Raw genomic sequence first — 22,448 nt, 5'->3', positions numbered from 1 at the left:
GGGACGCCCTACTAGCGCTGCCTTTCCCCTCTACCGCTGACATGTTTTCCTTTTTCTGGCAGTTTTGCCATTTTCTCAAAATTAATAAATAGTAGGTTAGGTTATAGAGTTTTGTTCTCAACTTAGGGATTTGTATGGAAGAAATATAAATTGTTGAGAAAAATAAGGTTGCTGATTATTCACAATTATACATATGAGTGTGTATGTATGTATAAACATAATGTAATGATGTAGAATAAGGGGTGGAATGTCATGGTTTAATAATTTTGTAATTTTTGCTATCAGTATTCCACATCATAACATCATATTAAGCATGAATAATTTTACTGAATCTGCAACTTACAGAAGAAGACTACATCTCCCAGGGAACAACACGATGGGTCACGGGACCTGGACTCTATATTAACTCAGTCGCAGAACATACTGACGTCTTTCGAGTTCTGGCGTTCAGGGCAGTGTGTGGGAGCCTTCAGCCGTTCGCCTAGATTCACAGTAGGCCTCTCGGTTACGGGACTCATTCTCTCTCCTATTTCGCTTGATTCGTTAGCTCAATTTTCAATTATATTGTATTATATTGTGTTATCCTGTATTTCGATATAGTATTTAGTAAATAAGTGTGCCTCCTTAGATCGTTGCCGCTGTTTTCTTTTCCTAATTAACTTTTTCCTTTCGGCCTAGGGCCCCTCCGGGGCCCACGGCCCCTGTCACAGACGCAGGTGGATTTTTAGTTCAAACCGTGACAGTGTAGTTGCCATAGGAACAGTACCGGGTGAACAGGTGCATGGAAAGCTGTGATATATTAAATGACAGCTACCCTCTGCCACTGCGATGCAGATTTCCATTCTCAGGGTTTATTTATAGCAGGTAGTAATTAATCTGTGTGAATCTCATTTCATTGAGAAGGAAAAAACAAAAACGCACAGAATCATTAGCAAGATTCCTAATTACATCCATACCTTTGATTCTCAGAATTTTGTTGCCATCGGACAACCCTAACACAGAACTACTGGATTATTATTTGTGTGGAGCTGTCATTATGAGAAACTCTAAGCTGTCACCTGTAACAAATACCTTCTTACAGCTACCACATTAAAACTTGCATTAGCGTTGCTGCAGTGGAGCAACAAAATAGTTTTTACCCTTTAAAAAAGTAAAGAAACAAAAAGGAGATATAAGCTTTAGTTGGCTTTTAAATGGAGGCTCCTAATTCTGGAATGGGAATCAAGTGTACAGAAACCTGAATTTAGCCCAGACACCAACTGTTTCTGTGCCTGAAGCAAGCCCCTTAACCTCCGTTTCTCAGTCACTGTCTCTCAGGTGTTAGGTGAACTAAGAGCAAACAGTCTGAAAGCACTTCAAAGATGAAAAAACGACTCGTTATGCTATGAAAGGGATAAGCACTGTAATTTAAATGACTGCATGAAGTAGACTTATCTACCAGGCATACCAGGCATGACAGAGCCTGGTGTCTTAGAGCTGCTTGCGTAAAGTAGATAAGCTTGAGAAGACAAAACTAAACTACATTTTCTGTGGCTGATGAGAACAATGATTCTCATAGCGAGGCAATACTAGCACCAGGTAGAGTACGTGGATCTTGCCTGTGTCTCAGTTTTCATCCTCTTGCTTTCTTATTATTATGTTTATGATCACAGCAAACACTCCAACAAAATAGAAGTGATAGAAAATGATCACATTCTCAAAACACTCTTCTAAAAGTTTTGTCAGTACACATCTCAGATGAAAACATACAGTGATTCCCAGTCGCTGTTAGGGATGCCATTGGAAACATTCTTACAGGCAAGTGTTAGAATCACAGCAGTGTTATGGGATACCCTGCAGAACATTATTCTAGAAATCATGCAAAGGATCCACATCAAGATTTAATTTCAGCTACATTCCAAAACAGCATTTCGTTCGTGGTTCACCAGGTTCATATTAGAACCCTGTAGGCAACAGGTAAACTTGCAGTTCTAAGATAAAGCAAAAAATCACAATGATGTAGCAATTACTCATTTCTTGAATAGACCCAGTTAAATCACAGCATGAAAAATGAAGGCTACATTGGTATATGCCTAACCTGCTGGGAAATCCTCCCATGATAAAATCCTTCTTGAGAATATAAATATTTCACAGAAATGGGTTACACATGGTCTGAACCCTGATATTAATCACTGCCTACTCAGACCCTGACCTAGTTTTTAAGCTAAGCACATTCCACCTTTGCAACAGGCTCTACCAAGCTTAGTTCTGATGCTGGATAATACAGGGCAATAGAGAGAACATAACTCCTGCTATTGAGAAACTAAATCCCCTTTTACTGAGTCTTATACTAGACCTGCCTATATTTGATCAAATCCAAGAGATCTGATGAACATGAATTGAAATTCATTAGCAGTGTTTCCACATCATTATAGAAAATGAGGTCTCAGAACAATGGAAATGAGTTACTCTTGCAGACGAGACTGTTTCCACATCCAGGCTTGTGTGCTAAAGCTTTCTTCCAACTGGCCAGGAAGACCCACACCATTCTTAGTCTCAAGCAGATATTGCCCTGTTAGACCAGGCACAGCTGGAGAATGGGATGCTGTAACTTTAACTGCTGCTTGTATCCAGCATGAGTCAGGGACACTGAGCAGCCTGCAGACAGTTTATATGTGCTTTGTACCAGTTAAAATGTTGCTAAACTGGGCAAACCCAAACAGATTTCATCCTACTTCACGCAGCAAGAGAGGCCTGAGTATTAATGCAAAACTTTAGTTGGCAGGATATCAAACCTGAACCTCTCAAATCAGCTCATTGCTCAAAAATCCCCATTCAGGCCAATTTTTTTCCTAAGTGTTCCCTGCCTAATTAAAGATCCCAACCTAATTCACAGGTCAGAATTCCTCATGTTTTCCTACATCTGCCACAGGCCTCAAAAAATGAAAGAACACAGAGGCCAGCTTGGCAATTGGGAGCTCACATCTACTGGATGTTAACATGTAACCTCACAAGTTTCATCAGTTCCTTCAAAATCACTTCTTTTATCCCCAGTACCTGAATTGTCAGCTAGGAGAAGCTGCTGATAGCTTCTGAAGCTTACTGCATTACGTACTTGGTCTTCAAAACCAAAACCACATGGAGAACTGACCTTTGTAAACATGCTTTTTTCACTGTCTCTTCCTGATGCTGCTCCTTTGCTTACTGCACCTCACCATGGAGTCTAGTCCCAGTCAGACTGCAGCTTCCCCCAATAGGACCTCTCTCATTTTTAATCACACAACCACAGAACAGCAATAGTTCATAATGTAGTATATAACAGAGTTATGGTCAATCAAGGACATGGGCAAGAAAAGCACTGAATGGAAAGAGAAAATACTTCATTCTCCCCACCTCTCGCTAAGAGATGTTGGGGGGAAAAAAAAAAAAAGACAAATTCTTTTACACCCAGGAGCTTGTCTTTTTTTTCCTTCCAACTCTACCCATTAGTTTAATAAAAGACAATACTTGCTTTGCCTAATAATTATTAGGTCTAATGTCAAGAGAGTTAAGGTCTTAGTTAAACTCTATTTAAGCAGGATTTTAAATTTAAGCATGCAAACTTAGCACTCTTTACTGTGAGAGATCCCTTGTGTGCCTGTGTAAAAGAAGAAGGTGGACTGTATGGGTCACCGCTAGAACTCATTTAGAAATAGCAACCTGGATTATTTTTTTCTCCTCTCCCTTAGCAAAACCAGAAATATTAAAATGCAACACATGATTTCCACTAAGGCATTGGTTTTTACATGAAGCATATCAAGTACTCCATTTTGAACGCCTCCTCAGGGTCTCCCTTCTAAAGAAGCATCATGCAGTTCTAAGCTAAGGACCATACAACAGCCCTCTTCTGCAAATTCACATTCAGCTTGTGATTACTGTGTCACTTTTTCTAGGTGACACGACGTTTCTGCATCCAGAGGACAAGAGGAAAAGTTTTTCTGTTCTGCTAACGCAGGTTCCAAAGGTCTGATTCCTTATGAATCCATAAAAACAATCTCACAAGAGTTAACGCAGAATCAAAACTTATCACAGACTGATTACACCGCTGGGAAAATTGTCAGTAAAGGAAAAAGGGACCCACTATAATAACCCACATTCAAATTCCACTGCATGGCTGAAAAAGAGTCAGCTAGAATGACATCCAAACAAAACTTAGATTTGTGCAATCCTTGGAAAATACGTAATAACCATCAAGGTTTGTGTCCAGCAAACTTCTGGACAATTAAGGAAACCTTTTGTTGTTGTTTTGTTTTTAAATCAACAGGATTAACAACACACAGGAAATGGTCTTTATGAAGAAATCCAAGGCCTGCCTATCCAACTGTCTGTACAATTCATTGTCCGGTTTACTTCATGCTAACTTTGTCTTTCAGCCAAGCCAGCAAAGAGTTTCTCTATAATATTTACAAGAAAGCTTCATTTCATTTCAGTCCTTTCCCCCAATCCCAAAAGGAAACTTCTCTTTTCTTCATTGAACACACTCCCCTTTTACATTGCTTTGATAATTCCCACTTCATCGGCCTTTGTCAGAACTGTCATCTTTTCACTTCTGGAAAACCTTACTGGGATGTATCTTGGGACATGGCATCAGTGACACTTTAGTGACCACAGAGTTTGCTGTTGAATGAGCCCAACCTGCTGACCCTCAGATTAGAAGTTAGGTACCACAGCAGGTCTCTGCTAGAGCTTCAGAGCAAGCAGCAAAACAGTAAAACATTTGGTAGGGAAAGGAGAGGCATCATGAAATAGCACAAACTTTCAATATATGCAGAGACAGGAGGAAAGCTATCCATTGCAAATATTGTATCATTTCGGTTTATTTTCCAATCAGCCTCATCTTTCTCTTGCTTACCAGATTACTGCAAGGCACGGCTGCAGTTGTCCCAGGGCTCCCAGGCTCTGCAGGCAGCTTTCACTGAAGAGAATGGATTTTCCTCATAAGGATCCTCACCCTGCCTGGAAACTCTCAGTCAAGCATGCTCTGTGTGCCACGCACCCTGAACCAACTAGTTTAGACCATGCTTGTTTAGACAAAGAAAAAGGAAAGATCAGATCAAATTTCACTGGGATGTTTGAAGCCACTGAGGACTGCCAGTCCCACAGATGGCAAGCCTAGAAGAAACAACCAGCAGAAAAAATTAAGGGCACAATTATCTCAGAAGATACAATTGTTACAAGGTACGAGTGCACTGTATCCTAAAAATTTATGAAGAAACTTAAATTTATATTTATATACATGTATGTATGTATATATATATATACATACATACATAAAATAGATATTCAAAGAGAAGAGATGAGAATTCAGAGCCATCAGCTGCTATGGGATAGTCCATTGTGATGCAATTCCTGATCATTTTAGCTAATAAGCCAATAGATTGATCTACCCATGCAATCCCTGCAAACCCAGCTCTGTGCTCAGCAGGCATTTTGCAGAGGATATTGCATCTTTTTTACTGCAGCTTGAAGTAGATCAAAATTCAACCTCAGCAGAGGCACAACCAACAGCTGCTGCTCCCTAGCACAGAAAAAAGCCATTGGAGTGCTTTTCAAAGCTAACCTTCTCAAGCTTGTGCCTGTGACCTGCTCCCCTCTCCATTCTGACCTCACCCAGGAAGCTTGCCTTCCTTGTAGCACATTCATTTTGTCTCTTTTGCATGGGTTGTACAGGCTGCTGTGTTTTCTTTTCCATCCACATCTTCACCCTCATCCTTCCCCCTACCTTTTTTTTTACTTCTTTTTTTATACTGTGCAGGCAAGCTGCCAGCATTAACACTTTGGTTAAGGACTAAGCTCAATCATTGGCCTGTTTCAATACAAATCCCTGAGCTGCTCTCCTGGGGGAAACAGGTTCTTCACTCCCCACTCCTCATTCAGTTTTCCCTCAGGAAACACCCGGCAGGGAACAGGCAGGGACTGGCACTGTACCCCGGAAGGACAGAGGAATAACTGGCTCAGACACTGCTCTCAGACCCAATGCACCTTCGTTCAGTGAGAAATAAGGTAAGCAAATAAAAAAGCAGGGGAGAAGTTTCTCACCGCTTGCCCTACTCTGCTTTTGGGACATGCATCCAAATAGCTCAGAACTGTTCATACAAACACCTCATAGTGTGCACATCTCCATTAAATTAACACAGAAGCTTTTCCAGATAAATCTTCTCTGGAGAACAAACTTGGAAAACACGTGATTCTATTTCTTTCCTCACCTCATTAATTAATGTGGGAGCGTTGTCTGACTCCCACATCCCGATCTGCTGCTGAACTGGTCTCTCTGGGCTGCTCTGCACATTGAGGCTCTTCTCACACATTACCACATGCCTCCTGCTCATCGAGATTCAAGTGCAAAACTCACACATCTATTTTTTTGTCTGTTTACCAATCAAGACGAAGGTATCCTAAATTGACCTTTTCAGGAATTGCTGTCTTTAATACAGTTACTCCTCTAAGAAGCCCAGCCCTACACAACCCTATCAGAGTAGAGAAACAAAACAAAAAAGGGAGAGTGGTGCCCAAGGTTCATGTTCTCCTCCACCTGCATACAAACCATTCTCACTGGATTCTGTCCTTGAAGCAGCTTTTACGCCAGCCTGCAGCCCGCTGTCTCTTGGGCAGAGTGCTTGTACTTCCAAACACAAACACCTTCCAGCAGGAGAGCAACTCTCAGCAGTTCTCCTCTACTCTTGTTGTCTCAAGCATAGCAACCTTGTTTAGTACGACTGAATATTAAGACAGTCTTAAAAACATGTTCTTATCTTCCTCCTTGCCCCACAATTGCTTCTAACTAATGTCTTCACTGATGTAGCAAAGTTATAAGCAATTAGTAAGTTCTAAATAAGGTGATTTGGCTTGCTGCAGGTTTTTGTTCTGAATTTAAAACTTAAGCATTTTTTCAGTGCCAGCCCGTTGCCTCCAACAGTCAAGACAAACAACCAAGGAGCGAGTTTTAGGACTGAGTCTCCCCTCACCTTAAGAATTCTAATCCACACCTTTTCACAGCACCCAGGTATACCTTGCCAGTGCCTGATTATTCCAGGTCACTCAAACCCTAGTTAGTGTGCGCACAACTCACCAAGGCAGACTGCTGGCTTCTTGCCCCCTCAAATCATCTTCCCAGCTCCAAGGCAGTCACAGGACACACTCAAGATGTGTTTCATGAATAAACTTGTTTGGAGTCACAATGCCCAAACAGGTCACAGAATTAGTCCAAGAAATAAACTGATGTGGGGCAGAGGGAGTGACGTCTTCTTTTTCACCCAGGTCATCTCAAGAGTCAGCTTTCCAGCACAGACCTGCAAACTGCAGCACAAGGCACCTGAACCACATGCCAGCTTTCTCCCTGAGGAAAATAGATAGCAGAGCCAATCCGACTCCTTCAGAGAAGAGCAGCTAGTCAGACAGAATGACAGAAGGGACTACTAAAAGCTGAGCCAATCCAGCAATAGGAAGCCAAGTCAAATCCATAAAGATATGTCCTTGGTTTTGGATTTTGGCTTGTTTTAAGGATTTTTCTCGGTGGTGTTCATGTTTGGTGAACTTTTTGTTGTTGTTGTTCTTGTGTTTTGTTTTTTAAAGATAGTGTTCTTGAAGAGTTAAACTCACTCAAGTTCATTTTACAATGAAATCGGAATGTTTTAGATGGAAACAACCTCTTATAAGTGTAATCCTATATTCCTAATAAGCAGAATTAACAGTTCTAGGACCATTGTTCTCTCACACACTGTAATGGAGAGCATTATACCAGCAATGGACCATCTGGAACAACAGGCAGGGAGAGCCTTGGAGGATCAGAATGGATAACCATTTGCAGACTACATGGTTTTGGGGGAGTGAGACTTTAATAGCAGAGTGCAAGCATCTGTTTTCCCAGATACATGATCTGATTTGAACCATGACTCTTTGATACTGGTACCTACTGTTTTACTAGAGCCAAGTGGCTCTAAACAATGTCAATTCAGTTACTGCTAAAGAGAAATTAACAAATTAACAAGCTTATTTTCAATAAAGTTTAGAATTGGAAGAAGAATCTAATTATGTTGTGTAAATCTCCAGCTAGAAATTAAAATATCTGGACTTGGTTTAATTACATTTTGAATTTGGCCCCCAATAGGACTCTGTAACCTTTAGGGTTTAATAACTTCAGCTCATTTAATGTCCTTTCATTACATTACTGTAGCAATCCAAGAGTAAGGTTTGAAAACTAAAACTCTGTGCTTCCTCCTGGGCTTTCCCATATGTTCACCATCTTTAGCTTAGACTCCCAGGATACTCACGCCAAGTCTTACAAAATTGCCTTAGCAGAACAGAAAAATATCTTCTTTCACTTTATTCTATATACTTATTCTTTGTAGAGGAAGGAAAGGGGAAAAAAAGTTTGCCAAGCAATGCTCTGCTGAGTACCTACAGAAGATCCTGCCTAACTTCATGGAGAAAATCCAGGCAGCTCTCCTCATCCAGCCCCAGGAATAGGTCAGATAGCAAGGTACAGGCCCAAGACTGGCTGCTATGTTATGACCTGTTAAAAGACAGATTGCCCGACTTAAAACCTGCCACTAATAACCATGAATTTGAAAAACTCTGGATGAAGAGTCATAGAATTAACCAGACTGGAAGAGGCTTTTGGAGGTTGCATAATCCAACCATGCTCAAAACAGGGCTAACTTGCCCTAGTTGTAACAGCAAAGGACCCATTTGACAAAGTCTCCTACAGCACCTCCACTTCTCTCCTATGCATTATGTCAAATGAAGTGTTTTAGAATGTGGTTCTTGTGCTGACAGGCAGAATTAAAACATCTGGAGACTACATTTTCACATCTATGAACTCTAATGTCAAGGCAAAAATCATACTGGTGTGCAGGAAAGCAGAACCACAGAAATGCAGAGCGGGAGGCCAGTAGATGGGAAGCACCTCACTGCAGGAACCACTCTGTGCTGACACCACAGGTGGGATGCACATCACTGAGCTTCAGAGCTGATGACTGTGATACAAACATCTACTCTCCCTCCATAATCAGTGGAAAGAAATAAACCTCTCAGGCACAATTAATCTGACCTATTTAAGTGTTGCTTTAAGATAGCAGGAATTGCACTCGAGAATCTACTGACTGTCCTGATGTGATCTCCACTGACTCTAAAGAGACATAGTTGTAAGGAGATGAATCCTACCCAGTGATTGCTTTTACTCACAGCAAACCTTAAAATAGAAATAATGTGCATATGTGAACAAAGCAGGGGTGGAATATACCTTTCAAAGCCAATACCACTCAATGGAGACTGTAAAAGGATAGCGTTTCTCTTACAGTGAATAGATACAAATCTGTACAAAAGACTATCTAAAAATACATAGACATACACTTATAAGTGTTTCTCAGAGTTCCTTTCAACTACAATTTCTGCATCTCCAGGCAGCTGTCCCCCTTCATTAACAAGTGCGAATACATATCGAGATGCCTCTGACTCCACAAACAAACTGAATTCATGCTTTTACTTTACAGGGTGCTTTAAGAAAAAATATATATGTGTATATATATATATATATTTTTTTTTAATGACACTTCATTAATTTTTTTCCTAAATCCTGTTCATAATAAACTAATTTCTCATGGCCCAATAACAGTGTGGATAGGAGGATGTTCTCTCCATGGATTAACATCAGGACTGTAAGTCCCAGTGCCACAATTTGGCCATGCCCACACAGACAAGTACTCTTCCCTCATTTGCCACTAAGGAAAGATTAGGACATCGTTTAATTTCTAGACTGTTCTAAATCCAGAACTGCTAGAAACAGAAAAGACCAAGATTCTTTTGATTCAGAGCTACTAGATATTGGAAAACACTGTGAAATTAATGCAACAGCCCAGAAAGGGAATGCAGTACATGGAGTGCTAACGCACAGATATAGAGTCTGCTGGCATATTTTTTCTTGTCTAAAAGCAGCCATAAGGAAGAGGAGCTCTTCAAAGCTCAAAGCCCAAGAGGACATAGCAGTTGCAATGCTCCACTACGAAATGAGAAATGCATGCAGGACGTTTCAGCCCTATTGTGAACCTATTTCCTAAGAGAAGGTCAACTCAGAGAGGCACGGAGGGTATTCAAAAGGCAAAAGCTTTTGACCCACAGGAGCTGTTGCTATGCCTGATATGGCTCTGAACGAAGACAACTGTTAAATCCAGGTATTATACACATATAGAGCACTTATACTTGAGTGCATAAAATAGCCACTAGGGCAATTACCATTTAAAACCATAAAGGCAATGTTATAACAGAAGTCTAGTGTTGAATATCCTCTAAATATTATGGATATAAGTTAAGGTTTTAAGCCTGATACCTACTCCACTACAAAATGAACGTGAAAACTGCAGCACCAGACTATAATCCGACGTAGGTTTAATCAAGACTGAAATTTGTCACTACAGACCTACATTTAATTTAACGAATACATAGGTGAAACATCTGTGAATCTACCACGGCAAGTTTCAACTTGATGTTATGCGCCCCATGTTTAACACAGGCCAAAAAGACAAAGCTCTGATGATGGAAAGCCTCAAATCAGGAACAAACAGCTCCAGATTTGTATGGCTTTGTACTGCTGCCACAGCATCCATATATGTCATTTATGTATACAAATCCACTCATACACACTGCTGAGCTATTACCAAATCTTGAAAGGAATTTCCCAGCTGCACAAAAATGAACTACCACTTGGGCTAGCAAATGAATTTGTATGTGCAGCAATAACATCTGATTGATGTCACTGTCACATTCTCTTTAGTTTCAGAGAATTTGATAACCCCATCAGATACTGCTGCTGTGAGGAGAATCCCTATTTGTTAATCCAAATGGCATCTGTTACTGGAAAAAAGTAGAGACATCATTCCTCAAAGATGCAGTTCATATACTGTTGTTCATATATTCCCAGCTAGACATGATTTCAAGTACTCTGAAGATTAAAGAGGAGCTCTTTTGTGTTTCAATTAAGAAACAATTTGAATCAAACAATCAGCTTGCCTGCTCCTAAGGAATTATATTCTCAGTACATATATTTATGCCTACACAAATTACCTTTTGTGCATTCCCCTGAGTGTGTGTGGCATGTAGCTGTGTGTTGAGCTGCCCAGTGGGTGCTGGCAGACACCATACCTCTGTACTCATATTTGGGAGGAAGACGTACCAGCAGCTGCCCCTAAGAAGTGTATTTATTGATGCTTGTACGCAACTATGTCATGATGACCCATCGCTTCAGTTTTTCCTTCTGATCTCTTCCCCTCCCCTGCAAATCTCTGCTGAAGGCATAACAGTCCTTGAAGTATAGTTTTAAAGCAGATAAATGATTTCATTTAGGACTCGCCATAGATCCCTTTTTGTACCCAAGCTATCAAGACCAGACACTATCCTCTTCAATTCTGCTAAAAGAGCAGAATGATACAAGTACAAGAACAGAGGTAAAAGTTGAATATGACAAGATTCATGTTATAGTCAGACATCAATTATATTACAAAAGCATTTTCATTTGTGTCTCTAACAGCTCTAGAAATAAACAAAAGGAAGGCACATATGATTTAAAAGTTACATCCGATTTTTAAAAGCCTGCTTTAAAAGTTCTGATTCCTATAACATATGTAAGAGCATTGAAAGAGGAAGAAGCACATGACTCTAAATAAGTACACGAAGGTTTAATGCAATACAGGGTAGGCAGTGTAACTGCCATTAGTGAAGTTGCAAGAGCAATTGACCTTATAGGACAATGATATTTTAAGTGTCTATAAACTGGTAGTAAAGATGTTTCAACATTAAGTGCCCATATAAGACTTCAATAATGTTTGCGGGGTTTTTTTTGAGTACTTCATGTTTTACTACACTGCATTTGTGGTAATAACAGAGCAAGTAAAACACAGCTTAAGATTTATAGCTTAAGATGGTCAAGAAATAAAGTCAAAGTTTTCTTTAAACGTAAATTATTTCTGCTCTCAAAAAATAACCTTAAATATCCATTGTTCACTATGTCATCAATTTACAAGCAATGAGCCGATAATGTTCCAATTAGAAACTTTTATTAATTGTAGCGGGTAAAACAAAAAGGCAATTCAGCGCTGGGCGACAGGGGAATCCTCGTTCCTCCAACTGCCGCACCTTCCCGTCCCTTGCAACTTCTTTTTTAAGGTCCATCCCGAGTGTATTGTCCTTTAATTGGTCGGTCGTGATCGTGCCACTTGGTGTGTCATTCCTTGGTTGGTCCTTCTGTGAAACTTTGTATCCATCGGGGCGCGCTTTGCCTGTAACTATGCAGAGTACACAATCTACCCATAAAATTAGAGTGCTCTGCAACCCTTGTGGCCTCCATATTCCACCATCACATCCCGGTCCTAATGAACAAGCACTCCACCACAATGCTACCACATCCCGGTCTTAATGAGCAAACATTTTATCACAGTCCCCCCTTTTCTTTTATTGTACTATTTTGTTTTGCTCATTAAACCGTTTTAGTTCTTGTCGACTCCTGGGCTCTTTTTCTTTGTTCTGTTTTCTTAGTTCAGGCATTGTATCTATTGCTACCCCCGTTTGATCAACGTAGGTGCAACATTGTTCTTTAAGAGCCACACATAGTCCCCCTTGCTGCAATAGGAGAAGATCCAACCCCCTTCTATTTTGTAACACTACTTCTGATGGGACCACTTAAATGACTCATGTGTCTGTACCTCTGTACCCCAACCCTCATTAATGAGACTTAATATTATTATCAATTGAGCTAGTTTTAGATAGGCAGTTTTCCCACTGCAGTAGTGAGTCTTTAATTGTTCGGGGGAGTTATTTCCAGTCTTGGGGTATCTTCTGGATTCTAAATCTTTGGATTCATTCATAATGGAGCAGACCCCTCCACATGTTTTATCTCCTCTGCCTCGCCCATCGACTCGGTTGCCTCGAGCCATGGGGTGTATAATCTTCTCGGCAGCAAGAGTATTCTTCAGGAGGGGCTGGTTTTGCTTCCCTTTTAAGTGGGTCTTTGGGGTACTGCACCCTATTCTTTTTCCCACTGGTTATACACTTAAGTGATGCTGGTAAGGATCTAAATTCACCCCCAGGTTTACCCCCTTCTATTAAAATTTCCACGGCCACTCTGAAGGCTAATAACCAATTTGTGTATCCCTGTTTCCGCAGTGGGTCCACTACCTTTCTAAAACATATCCCAACAGTTGCATTCACAATAGTCAAAATATTCCCTTCTACATTAAATTCTATACTGATACGTTTATACAATCATTGTTAATTCATGTTCTCATTTTCCTTGACGGAGGGTTTCGTGACAGTTTTACTTTCAAATCACCCGCTGGACTAGTGACTCTCCATTCGTGATTTTGTACTGGACCCTTAACACGACTAGCATGTGTCCATCCTTTTTCAGCAGTTCTGATGGCAGTATTGGTAGTCAATAACACCAGATAGGGACCTTCCCAGCGAGGCTGCAGTGTGGTTTCTCTCCAGGTCTTTATCAGAACCCAATCTCCAGGCTTTATTCGATGGAGGGTAATGTCCAGAGGGGGTCTTTGAGTCAATTGTCCCTTTTTCCACAATTCCTGTTTATACTTCATTAATTCCGTGATATAAGCTTGAATGTTCTGATCTACCACCCCCGGGTGATCTTTAGGGGTTCCTGCATCATATGGCATTCCGTATAACATTTCGAAGGGAGATATTCCTATGTCAGCCCGGGGCTGGGCCCTAAGGTTTAAGAGGGCAAGGGGAATGCATTTTATCCATGAGAGCTTAGTTTCTAGTGTTAATTTGGCCAATTGCTTTTTTAGTTCCCCATTCATTCTCTCTACTCGCCCTGAACTCTGTGGGTGCCAGGGAGTATGTTCTTCCCATTTTATTCCCAAGGCTTCAGCTATATTTCTAGTGATTCTTGATGTAAAGTGTGGTCCTTGATCTGAATCTATTACTTCTGTTACCCCATACCTAGGGATGATTTGTTCGAGTAATATTTTTGTTACTACCTGAGCTGTTGCTTTAGTTGTGGGGAATGCCTCTACATAATGTGTGAGGTGGTCTATTATGACTAATACATATTTATATCTTCCTACTTTAGGAAATTCGGTAAAGTCAATTTGGACTCTAGAAAATGGCCTAGTGGCCAAGGGTCTTCCCCCCATAGGCAGTTTTCTTTGTACGGCTCTGTTTATCTTTAAGCACGTAATACATCCTTGAGTAATATGTCTAGCTAGATTATGTAGGCCTATACACATGTACTTAGTGGCAAAATGATCTATTAAAGCTTGGCTTCCCCAGTGGGTCCGTTCGTGCAACTGGGTCAGCACCTGAGATGCTATTGACTTAGGCAGTACCTCTCTCCCGTCAGCTAGATACCACCTCCCTTCTGTGTTTTTAGTTATTCCCATTTGATTCAGTTTTTGTTCTTCCTTCGGTGTAAACGAAGGGGCCTCATCATGTGTCAATTCTTCCTGCCTCTCCTGCCTCAGGACCAATTCCCTGAGGGCAGCTTGCTTAGCTTCTAGGTCTGCTGCATTATTTCCTCTAGTCTTGTAATCGGTCCCCTGTTGGTGTCCTCTAAGGTGTACCACCGCTATCTTCTTTGGTTTTCGTAGGGCCACTAAGAGTTGCTTTATTAATTCTTGATGTATTAAGTCCTTTCCTTGGGAATTTATCAATCCCCTTTCTTCCCAAATCTTCCCAAAGGTATGTATTACCCCATAACTATATTTGGAATCGGTATAGATAGTGCCCTCTTTTCCCTGTAATCTTTTTAGTGCCTGTAAAACAGCATACAGCTCGCAAGCTTGAGCTGACCAAGTGTTACTCAAGGGTCCTGATTCCAATACCCGGAGGGTCTTTCCATCTACTATTGCATAACCTGATCTTCTCTTTCCCTCCACTACTCTAGAGGATCCATCCACAAATAATTTTTCCCCTTCTCTTAATTCTTCTTCTTCTAAATCTGGTCTGATTTTTGTTTGTTCTTCTATCGTATGTAAACAGTTATGAATGAGTCCCACATTTTCGGGTTTTCCATATAAGAATTCTGCAGGATTCTGGAGACTTGTGGTCTCCAGGGTTAAGTTAGGGGCTTCCAGTAAGATACCCTCATACTTTAGAAGACGAGAATCAGATATCCATTTTTCAGCTTTTTGTTGGAGCACATTTCTAATATTGTGGGGAGATAGTACCTTTATATTGCTGTTAAAAGTAATTTTCCTGGCTTCTTCTACCAATAACGCACACCCAACAATTGCTTGTAAGCAAGTGGGCCATCCTCGGCTCACAGGGTCTAATAATTTTGACAAATATCCAACGGGTTTCTTCTTCCCTGCCCAATCCTGTGTTAAAACCCCATACGCTGTACCACTGTCTATGTTAACGAATAAATAAAAGGGTCTTTTTAAGTCAGGCAGGCTCAAGACAGGGGCATTGATGAGATCCTCCTTCAGCTTTTGTAGATTCTCTTCATCTTGTCTATCCCACTTTATTAATCCATCGGTACTGAGCTTTTGATATAGGAACTTTACTTTACTGCTATAATTTTCGATCCATTGTCTACAATATCCCACTAATCCCAGCAATTGTCTTATTTGTCTCTTATTGCTTGGCGACGTCAGGGACAATATTCCTTGTATCCTTTCAGGATCTATCTTCTTTTCTCCTTTACTCAGGTAATGCCCTAGATATCTAACCTCCTCTTCCACAAATTGCAATTTCCTTTTTGATACTTTAAGTCCTTTCAGTCCCAAAAAGTTCAGCAATTTAATACTTTCTTTCCGAACCTTTCCCTCATCCTCTCCAGCAATTAATAGATCATCTACATACTGTATTAATTTGGTATCAGGATCTAGCTGATACTCTTGCAGGATCTGTTCTAGGGCTTGCCCAAACAAATTAGGGGATTCTGTGAAGCCTTGGGGGAGTACAGTCCACCTTAATTGCTGTTTTCTGTTAGTATCTGGGTCTTCCCACTCAAATGCAAAAAAATCGCGGCATGTCTCATCTAAAGGGCAAGCCCAAAAAGCATCTTTTAAGTCTATGACACTATACCACAAGTTGTCGGGCCCTAATTTACTTAGCAATGTATAGGGATTAGCTACAACTGGGAACCTAGATACAGTGCGCTTGTTAATTTCCCTCAGATCATGAACCAACCGATATGTTCCATCAGGTTTCTTTACCGGTAATATAGGGGTATTAAATGGGGACATACAGGGTTCCAGTAATCCTTTGCTCACTAATCTATCTATTTCTGGTTTGAGACCCCTCCTTCCTTCCAGGGAAATAGGATATTGTTTTATTTTTACTGGGATTTCAGGATTCTTGATTTTTACCGTGAAAGGGGGTATTTTTAGTTGTCCCACACTCTCGGGGGTATACCAGACATCAGAATTGATCTCTTGTTCATCCTCTACCCTAAGAGGGCAGAGTTTGATTCTCAATTCTTTATTCTCTACTTCTAGTCCTATGCCTAATGCAATAATCAGATCCCGTCCTAACAAATTGAACTCCGCTTCAGGCAGTATCAAGAAATCACCCAACCCCACTTTGGACTCTGCTTCTATCATTACATTTTTAACTATTCCTACTGTAAAAGGTTCTCCCTTTGCTCCTATTACTTTGGTAGTTTCCCGGGAAGGTTTGCATCCGAGGGGGATCTGTTGTATAGTAGACCTTTCTGCTCCTGAATCTACTAGAAACTCTACCTCCTCAGCTTGGGGACCAATTTTCAATTTTATCAAGGGCTCCTGTTGTTTCTGGGTCCCCAATATATAGAGCCCCTGACACCCCTAGTCTTCTTGGAAGGACTTTTCGTCTCTCATTCTAACCCTGCAGTCCCTCTTCATGTGTCCCTTTTTCCTGCAATAATAGCATATTCTCTCCTCCTCCCTGTTTTCAGGCTTCCTAAATTTTTGCTGTCCTGGAATTCGATTTTGCGTCCATCCCCCCATTTTCCTTTCCAATTCCCTACTTTCTCTGACCGCTGCTACCATCATCCTAACCTGCCTATTATGTCTTTCTTCCTCCCTTCTTACATATACCTTCTGAGCTTCCCTCAAAAGTTCATCAAGCCCCCGATCCTGCCAATTTTCTATCTTTTCTAGTTTCTTGCGGATATCTTCCCAAGCCTTAGCTACGAACTGTGTTTTGAGCAGAGCCTGGCCTATCGGTGTATCGGGATCCAATCCTGAATATAGTTGTAAATTCTTGCGTAACCTTTCTAGCCATTCAGTGGGTGTTTCCTCCTTCTTTTGTCTTTCATTAAAAGCTTTATTTATATTCTGACCTCTTGGGACTGCCTCCCTAATGCCCTGGATAATGATAGTTCGCAGGTCCTGCATGTGAGTCCTATGATGTTGATTTTGATGGTCCCATTGCGGATTCTGTAAGGGCCATTTAATATCCGCAGCAGGCCCGTGGGCATGTTGAGCATCCCAAATGCGCATCCCTGCACGCCTAATCATACCTCTCTCTTCTGCTGTGAACAGTATACTTAGAATAGATTGTAGTTCCTCCCAGGTATAAACATTTGGCCCTAAGAACTGATCTACTCTGTCTGCCACCCCCAGGGGATCTTCTAGTATATTACCCATTTCCTTCTTAAAATCTCTAACATCCCCTGAATTTAAGGGCACTGATATAAACCCCATCTGAGGTTGTGGACCTCCCATGGGCATTTCTCTTAAAGGGTAGAGGTTATTTTGTCGTGCCTTTGCCCGTGTCACAGGCCCTCCCCCTTCTATCTTTTGTACTTCTCCCTCTCTCGAATCCATCTGCCCATGATCCAACTGAGGAGGAGAAGGTAGGGGAATTGCTGGTGGTACAGCATATGGTGGGGGTCCCACTAAGGCCTCCTCTTCCCTTCGAGGTTTACGTTTTTCGACATCTTTTTCTTTTCGTGTCAAATTAAAAATGGGGACTCCTAAACCCTCTGGGCGAGTGACCCATACTGCTGCATAGTCACTTTCTTCTTGATTGAAAGGGGTTTTGGAGTTTACCCAAAAATTTAATTGCTGTTGTACCCAATCTTCATTAGAACCATACTTAGGCCACCATACTGCCGGGCCAATTTGTTGTCCGCTCCAAATTTCTATACAATAATAAATCATCTTTGCTTTATCTTTATTTCTTGTTCCTGGATAGTGCGTCCAGGCAATTAGCATGAACCCTAAAGGTGAGTCCTTAGGAATGGATGGTCGTTTAGAAGGGGTGGGTGGTTTAGTTTTACACTGCCCCATCTCGTTCTTTACTTCTTGCTCTCTTGTTTTATTCAACGTCTGTAGCTCCCCCTAGTGCCCGTAGCTCTAGGGGAACACCTAAATAATAATCATCCCTAGTGTCCGTAGCTCTAGGGGAACACCTGAATAATAATCATCCCTAGTGCTCGTAGCTCTAGGGGAACACCTAAATAATAATCATCCCTAGTGCTCGTAGCTCTAGGGGAACACCTAAATAATAATAATCATCCCTAGTGCTCGTAGCTCTAGGGGAACACCTGAATAATAATCATCCCTAGTGCTCGTAGCTCTAGGGGAACACCTAAATAATAATAATCATCCCTAGTGCCCGTAGCTCTAGGGGAACACCAAAGAATAACCCTCCATAGAGCCCATAGCCCTAGGGGTTGTGGTGGTGAAAGGGTCCCGCTTATACCCTGTACCCACCCTTCGGCGTGCCCTCACTCAGTGTTGCATTCACTCGCTTCCCCCAGGTCGTGGCCCACGCCCTCGCGGGCAATGGGAACCGCACTACTGTGGGGTCCACACTCGCTCGGGTTAGTGCCGGCTGCCGGCCCCCCTTCACAAGCACACAACACTCGCCACACGCCGGATTCCCAACCCAGACCGGACTATACTCACCTGTCCTGCGTCTTCGTCCGGACTTTCGTGCACGAAATTTAAAGGGTTAACCGGTTTTTCCTTGCCTTTGTGTTTTAAATTTCGGATCGTCGGCAGGAGTAGGGCGGGAGGATAGGAGCCGAGGCCGCCTATTTAGGCGGGGCGCCCCCTCAGGCTCGTACCCACGCCAGTATTCCCATCCGAGTCACGGCACCAAATTGTCATCAATTTACAAGCAATGAGCCGATAATGTTCCAATTAGAAACTTTTATTAATTGTAGCGGGTAAAACAAAAAGGCAATTCAGCGCTGGGCGACAGGGGAATCCTCGTTCCTCCAACTGCCGCACCTTCCCGTCCCTTGCAACTTCTTTTTTAAGGTCCATCCCGAGTGTATTGTCCTTTAATTGGTCGGTCGTGATCGTGCCACTTGGTGTGTCATTCCTTGGTTGGTCCTTCTGTGAAACTTTGTATCCATCGGGGCGCGCTTTGCCTGTAACTATGCAGAGTACACAATCTACCCATAAAATTAGAGTGCTCTGCAACCCTTGTGGCCTCCATATTCCACCATCACATCCCGGTCCTAATGAACAAGCACTCCACCACAATGCTACCACATCCCGGTCTTAATGAGCAAACATTTTATCACACACTATGCTCTCAATAAAGCAGTCTTTAATGAGACACTAAAATTTGTTTGTGGAGACTTGTTTTGTAACAGCACTGAGGACAAATCTATTCTAGCGTCATGTACAACCGTAACAGTGTTCCCTTTAACTTATCATCTTACACTACATTTTTAAATTAGAAAGACCAGATTATCTTTAACTAGCTAGTCAGCTGCAGCTGATGCGCTGAGGACCCCACAACTTCAGGTTTCTCTCTCATATTGTGAGAATGGCTCTTCCTTACAGTTTCAAGCACCCAGGACTGACGAATGAAAACCTAACATGATGCACTCTGCCACAGCTACTGAATGAAATCTTGAGTGTGCAAAGCATCTGACCCAAAGCCCAGATGTAGACATGAGAGGCGTGCAAAGCGTTTCCATTCAGAAATGAGCATAACAAAGCAACTTTGATTTCCCATGAATCTGACGTCCAGGATGATCAGAAGGGTGAGCGAGCACAGTGATTTTCAACCTGAGATCCATCATCCAGAGACACTGAGCCTGTTGGCCCAAGCCCCATCATCAACTAATGCAATGTGGGTCTCTTACAGATGCCATGAATTCTGCAGGTTTCATTAAATGCCAGCAACTGACCAAAACATTCATAGGACTGCTCGTAAGTGTGGAATTTTGAAAGGCACAAGTTTCCCAGCCAATCAGACTAGTTTTCATATCTCCTGAGCATTATGTACCAGCATTTCCTATTTCCCTCTGATATTTTTATAATAGAAATTTATTACAAGAATTTAAATTAGCATCAACAAGATTAGTTAAGAGGTTTGTGACTTTACTAGTTTCTAGAGCATCCCCCTCATGTGATTTGACACGTGGCTGAAATTGGTTAAATTAAGTCAATGAAAAAGGGCTTGCATTACATATTTTGTTCAATTGCATCTATGCAGATTCACAAATTCTTCTTGCTTATAAAATGAAAGAGTCTGAAGTTAAATTGGATTTTATGTCATTTCCTTTAGGTTCTGCCCATAGGTTAGTACAGTGAGGTTACAAGAGTGTTCATGAAGAGCAAAACTGCTTTCCAGTTATGATTCTATGAGACTGGGCTCTTCTTACCTCCTCTCTTCACAGCAACAATGTGAAATTTAATTTAATCTATTTCAGAACTGCAAAGACAAGTACTTTTTTAGCAAAGCATAAGAGGGTTATCACTTTGAAGAACCACATTAGGCACTATAGTTCAGTCTTACACAAGAGATTAATTGACATGTGCTGTAGATTAATCAGAATAAGGCTTTTCATTATGAGTGGCCAAACATAACCAAATCACTTTGGAAGCAAATTACTGACTTGCCTAGAAATATATATGCAACAATTGCAAGTTTATTATTGCTGCTTGATCAAATGAAACAGCCTTTCAAAAACATTTACCTTGATTCTACATGAACCTCCTCTCACCTGCAGAATGCCTACATTAAAACTAAAACTAATCAAAAGCTACTCCACACTCAACAGAGTACTAACAGAGCACAACTGGCATTCTCCTCTCAACAGCAGTGCTTGAGTCAAATTTCTGGCTGAAAAGGCTGCATCCTTTCATATACATCCAGTTGATAAACTATGTTCTACAAAGAGAAGTTTAATGAACAGGAAGAAAAGAAATGGAAATAGGAAAAAGAAACCACAGTTCTCCTTTTGTAGTATAGCCTTGTAACAAATAGTGCAGCGAAGAATATAGAAATTCTGATCTTTTGTCACCTGTCAAGGAATCCAAAGGAGGCAATACATGTTGTTGACACTGTGAAACCCAAACTTTTTCGTCTGACTCTCACACCCACTTTGCCCATTTTCCATTTGTTTTTAAATAAGGTCTGGAAAAAGCCCATAGAGCTACCACAGACTAAGAGCACAATTTAGGGCTGTAACACAACAGAAAGCACAACTACAACAGCAGAGGAGCAAGATCACAGGCTGCAACAAGTGAGGATTTGCTCAAACACAGCAGACACAGAAATAAAGAAAAGTAGCTACTTACTTTGAGAAGGCCTCAGGTATACAGGAATCTCCAACAAGATATCCTCACCTTCACCACCAACCCTCAAATGAGGTGTTGGAAAGGGTAGATCTTGGCTCCAGCCCTTCCAATCACTCAGACACATTACATGCACTTAAGCTCCCCTGGGTAGGCCCTGCCTTCCCACCAGGAGCTCCGTCACTGGTGCAGGCTGTGACTCAGCAGTTCTGCTTCAAGAGTATCTATGGGGAATGAAATAGAGAGAAACTTACCAACCACTGCACCGTCAAATTCCACAACATGAAGAGTATTTTCCTGAGTGCCACACCACAAAAGAAAAACCTTCATACACGTGTCCCATTTTTTCATAGGCTATTACTTTTGTTACATGCTTCACCCACCAGAAGGCAAGTTCTAGTTCAAATTCATTTTGATTCAAGTTAATTAGCATCCTTTTCATGGAAAATTATCCTGTGTAACTGCTGACATGTCAGTGCATCACATACTTGTTGATCTTTGTTTGGAAGCGGAGAAAATACATTTTTATGGCATTTCAAAAGAAAAGTACATCCACGTGGAAAAAAAAAAAATCACACACTTGACTATAAAACACAAAAGAACTTCACGTGTACCAAAGCAGCAGCATCTGTACACTCAGCCCAGAAAATAATGTTTCTTTCCTGTGTTAAGTGCAAGTTTCTAGCACGAATTTACTTGGTGCAATTTTGTTCTGGAAAAAAAATGTTAAAAACTGTTTGGATACACAGTGAAATCAGATGCAGTACATCTTTATTTTTAATGGAATAATAATTGTACCCAAATTTCATATTCAGCCTTTGAAACATTTACCAGGGAAAAAAAAAAAAACAAAGGTGTGCTGTGAAGGTTTTTTCAGCATGACTCATATTGCTGTCATAAGAGTAAAAAAGTTTGAATTGATTTTGGTTGTATTGTTTCTTTATCTAT

General features: G+C 41.2%; 1 protein-coding gene across 6 annotated transcripts in view; it reads right to left on the bottom strand.

Annotated features, from left to right (window-relative positions):
- Nucleotides 1-22,448, bottom strand: part of LOC146754891 (receptor-type tyrosine-protein phosphatase T-like) — a 272,501-nt gene that overhangs the window by 209,203 nt on the left and 40,850 nt on the right. For all 6 annotated transcript variants that reach the window (XM_085526637.1, XM_085526638.1, XM_085526633.1 and 3 more), the window contains one exon: nt 21,504-21,724. In XM_085526637.1, the coding sequence (XP_085382763.1) occupies nt 21,504-21,627 (124 nt within the window). In that variant the 5' untranslated portion in view covers nt 21,628-21,724. The remainder of the gene's footprint in view (nt 1-21,503; nt 21,725-22,448) is intronic.

This window comes from Coturnix japonica, chromosome 37 (assembly GCF_054131305.1).
Source record: "Coturnix japonica strain WE chromosome 37, WE-NBRP24, whole genome shotgun sequence".
Lineage (NCBI taxonomy): Eukaryota > Metazoa > Chordata > Aves > Galliformes > Phasianidae > Coturnix > Coturnix japonica.
Note: the sequence above shows the minus strand (reverse complement) of the source record. Positions and strands in the feature narration are given on the sequence as shown.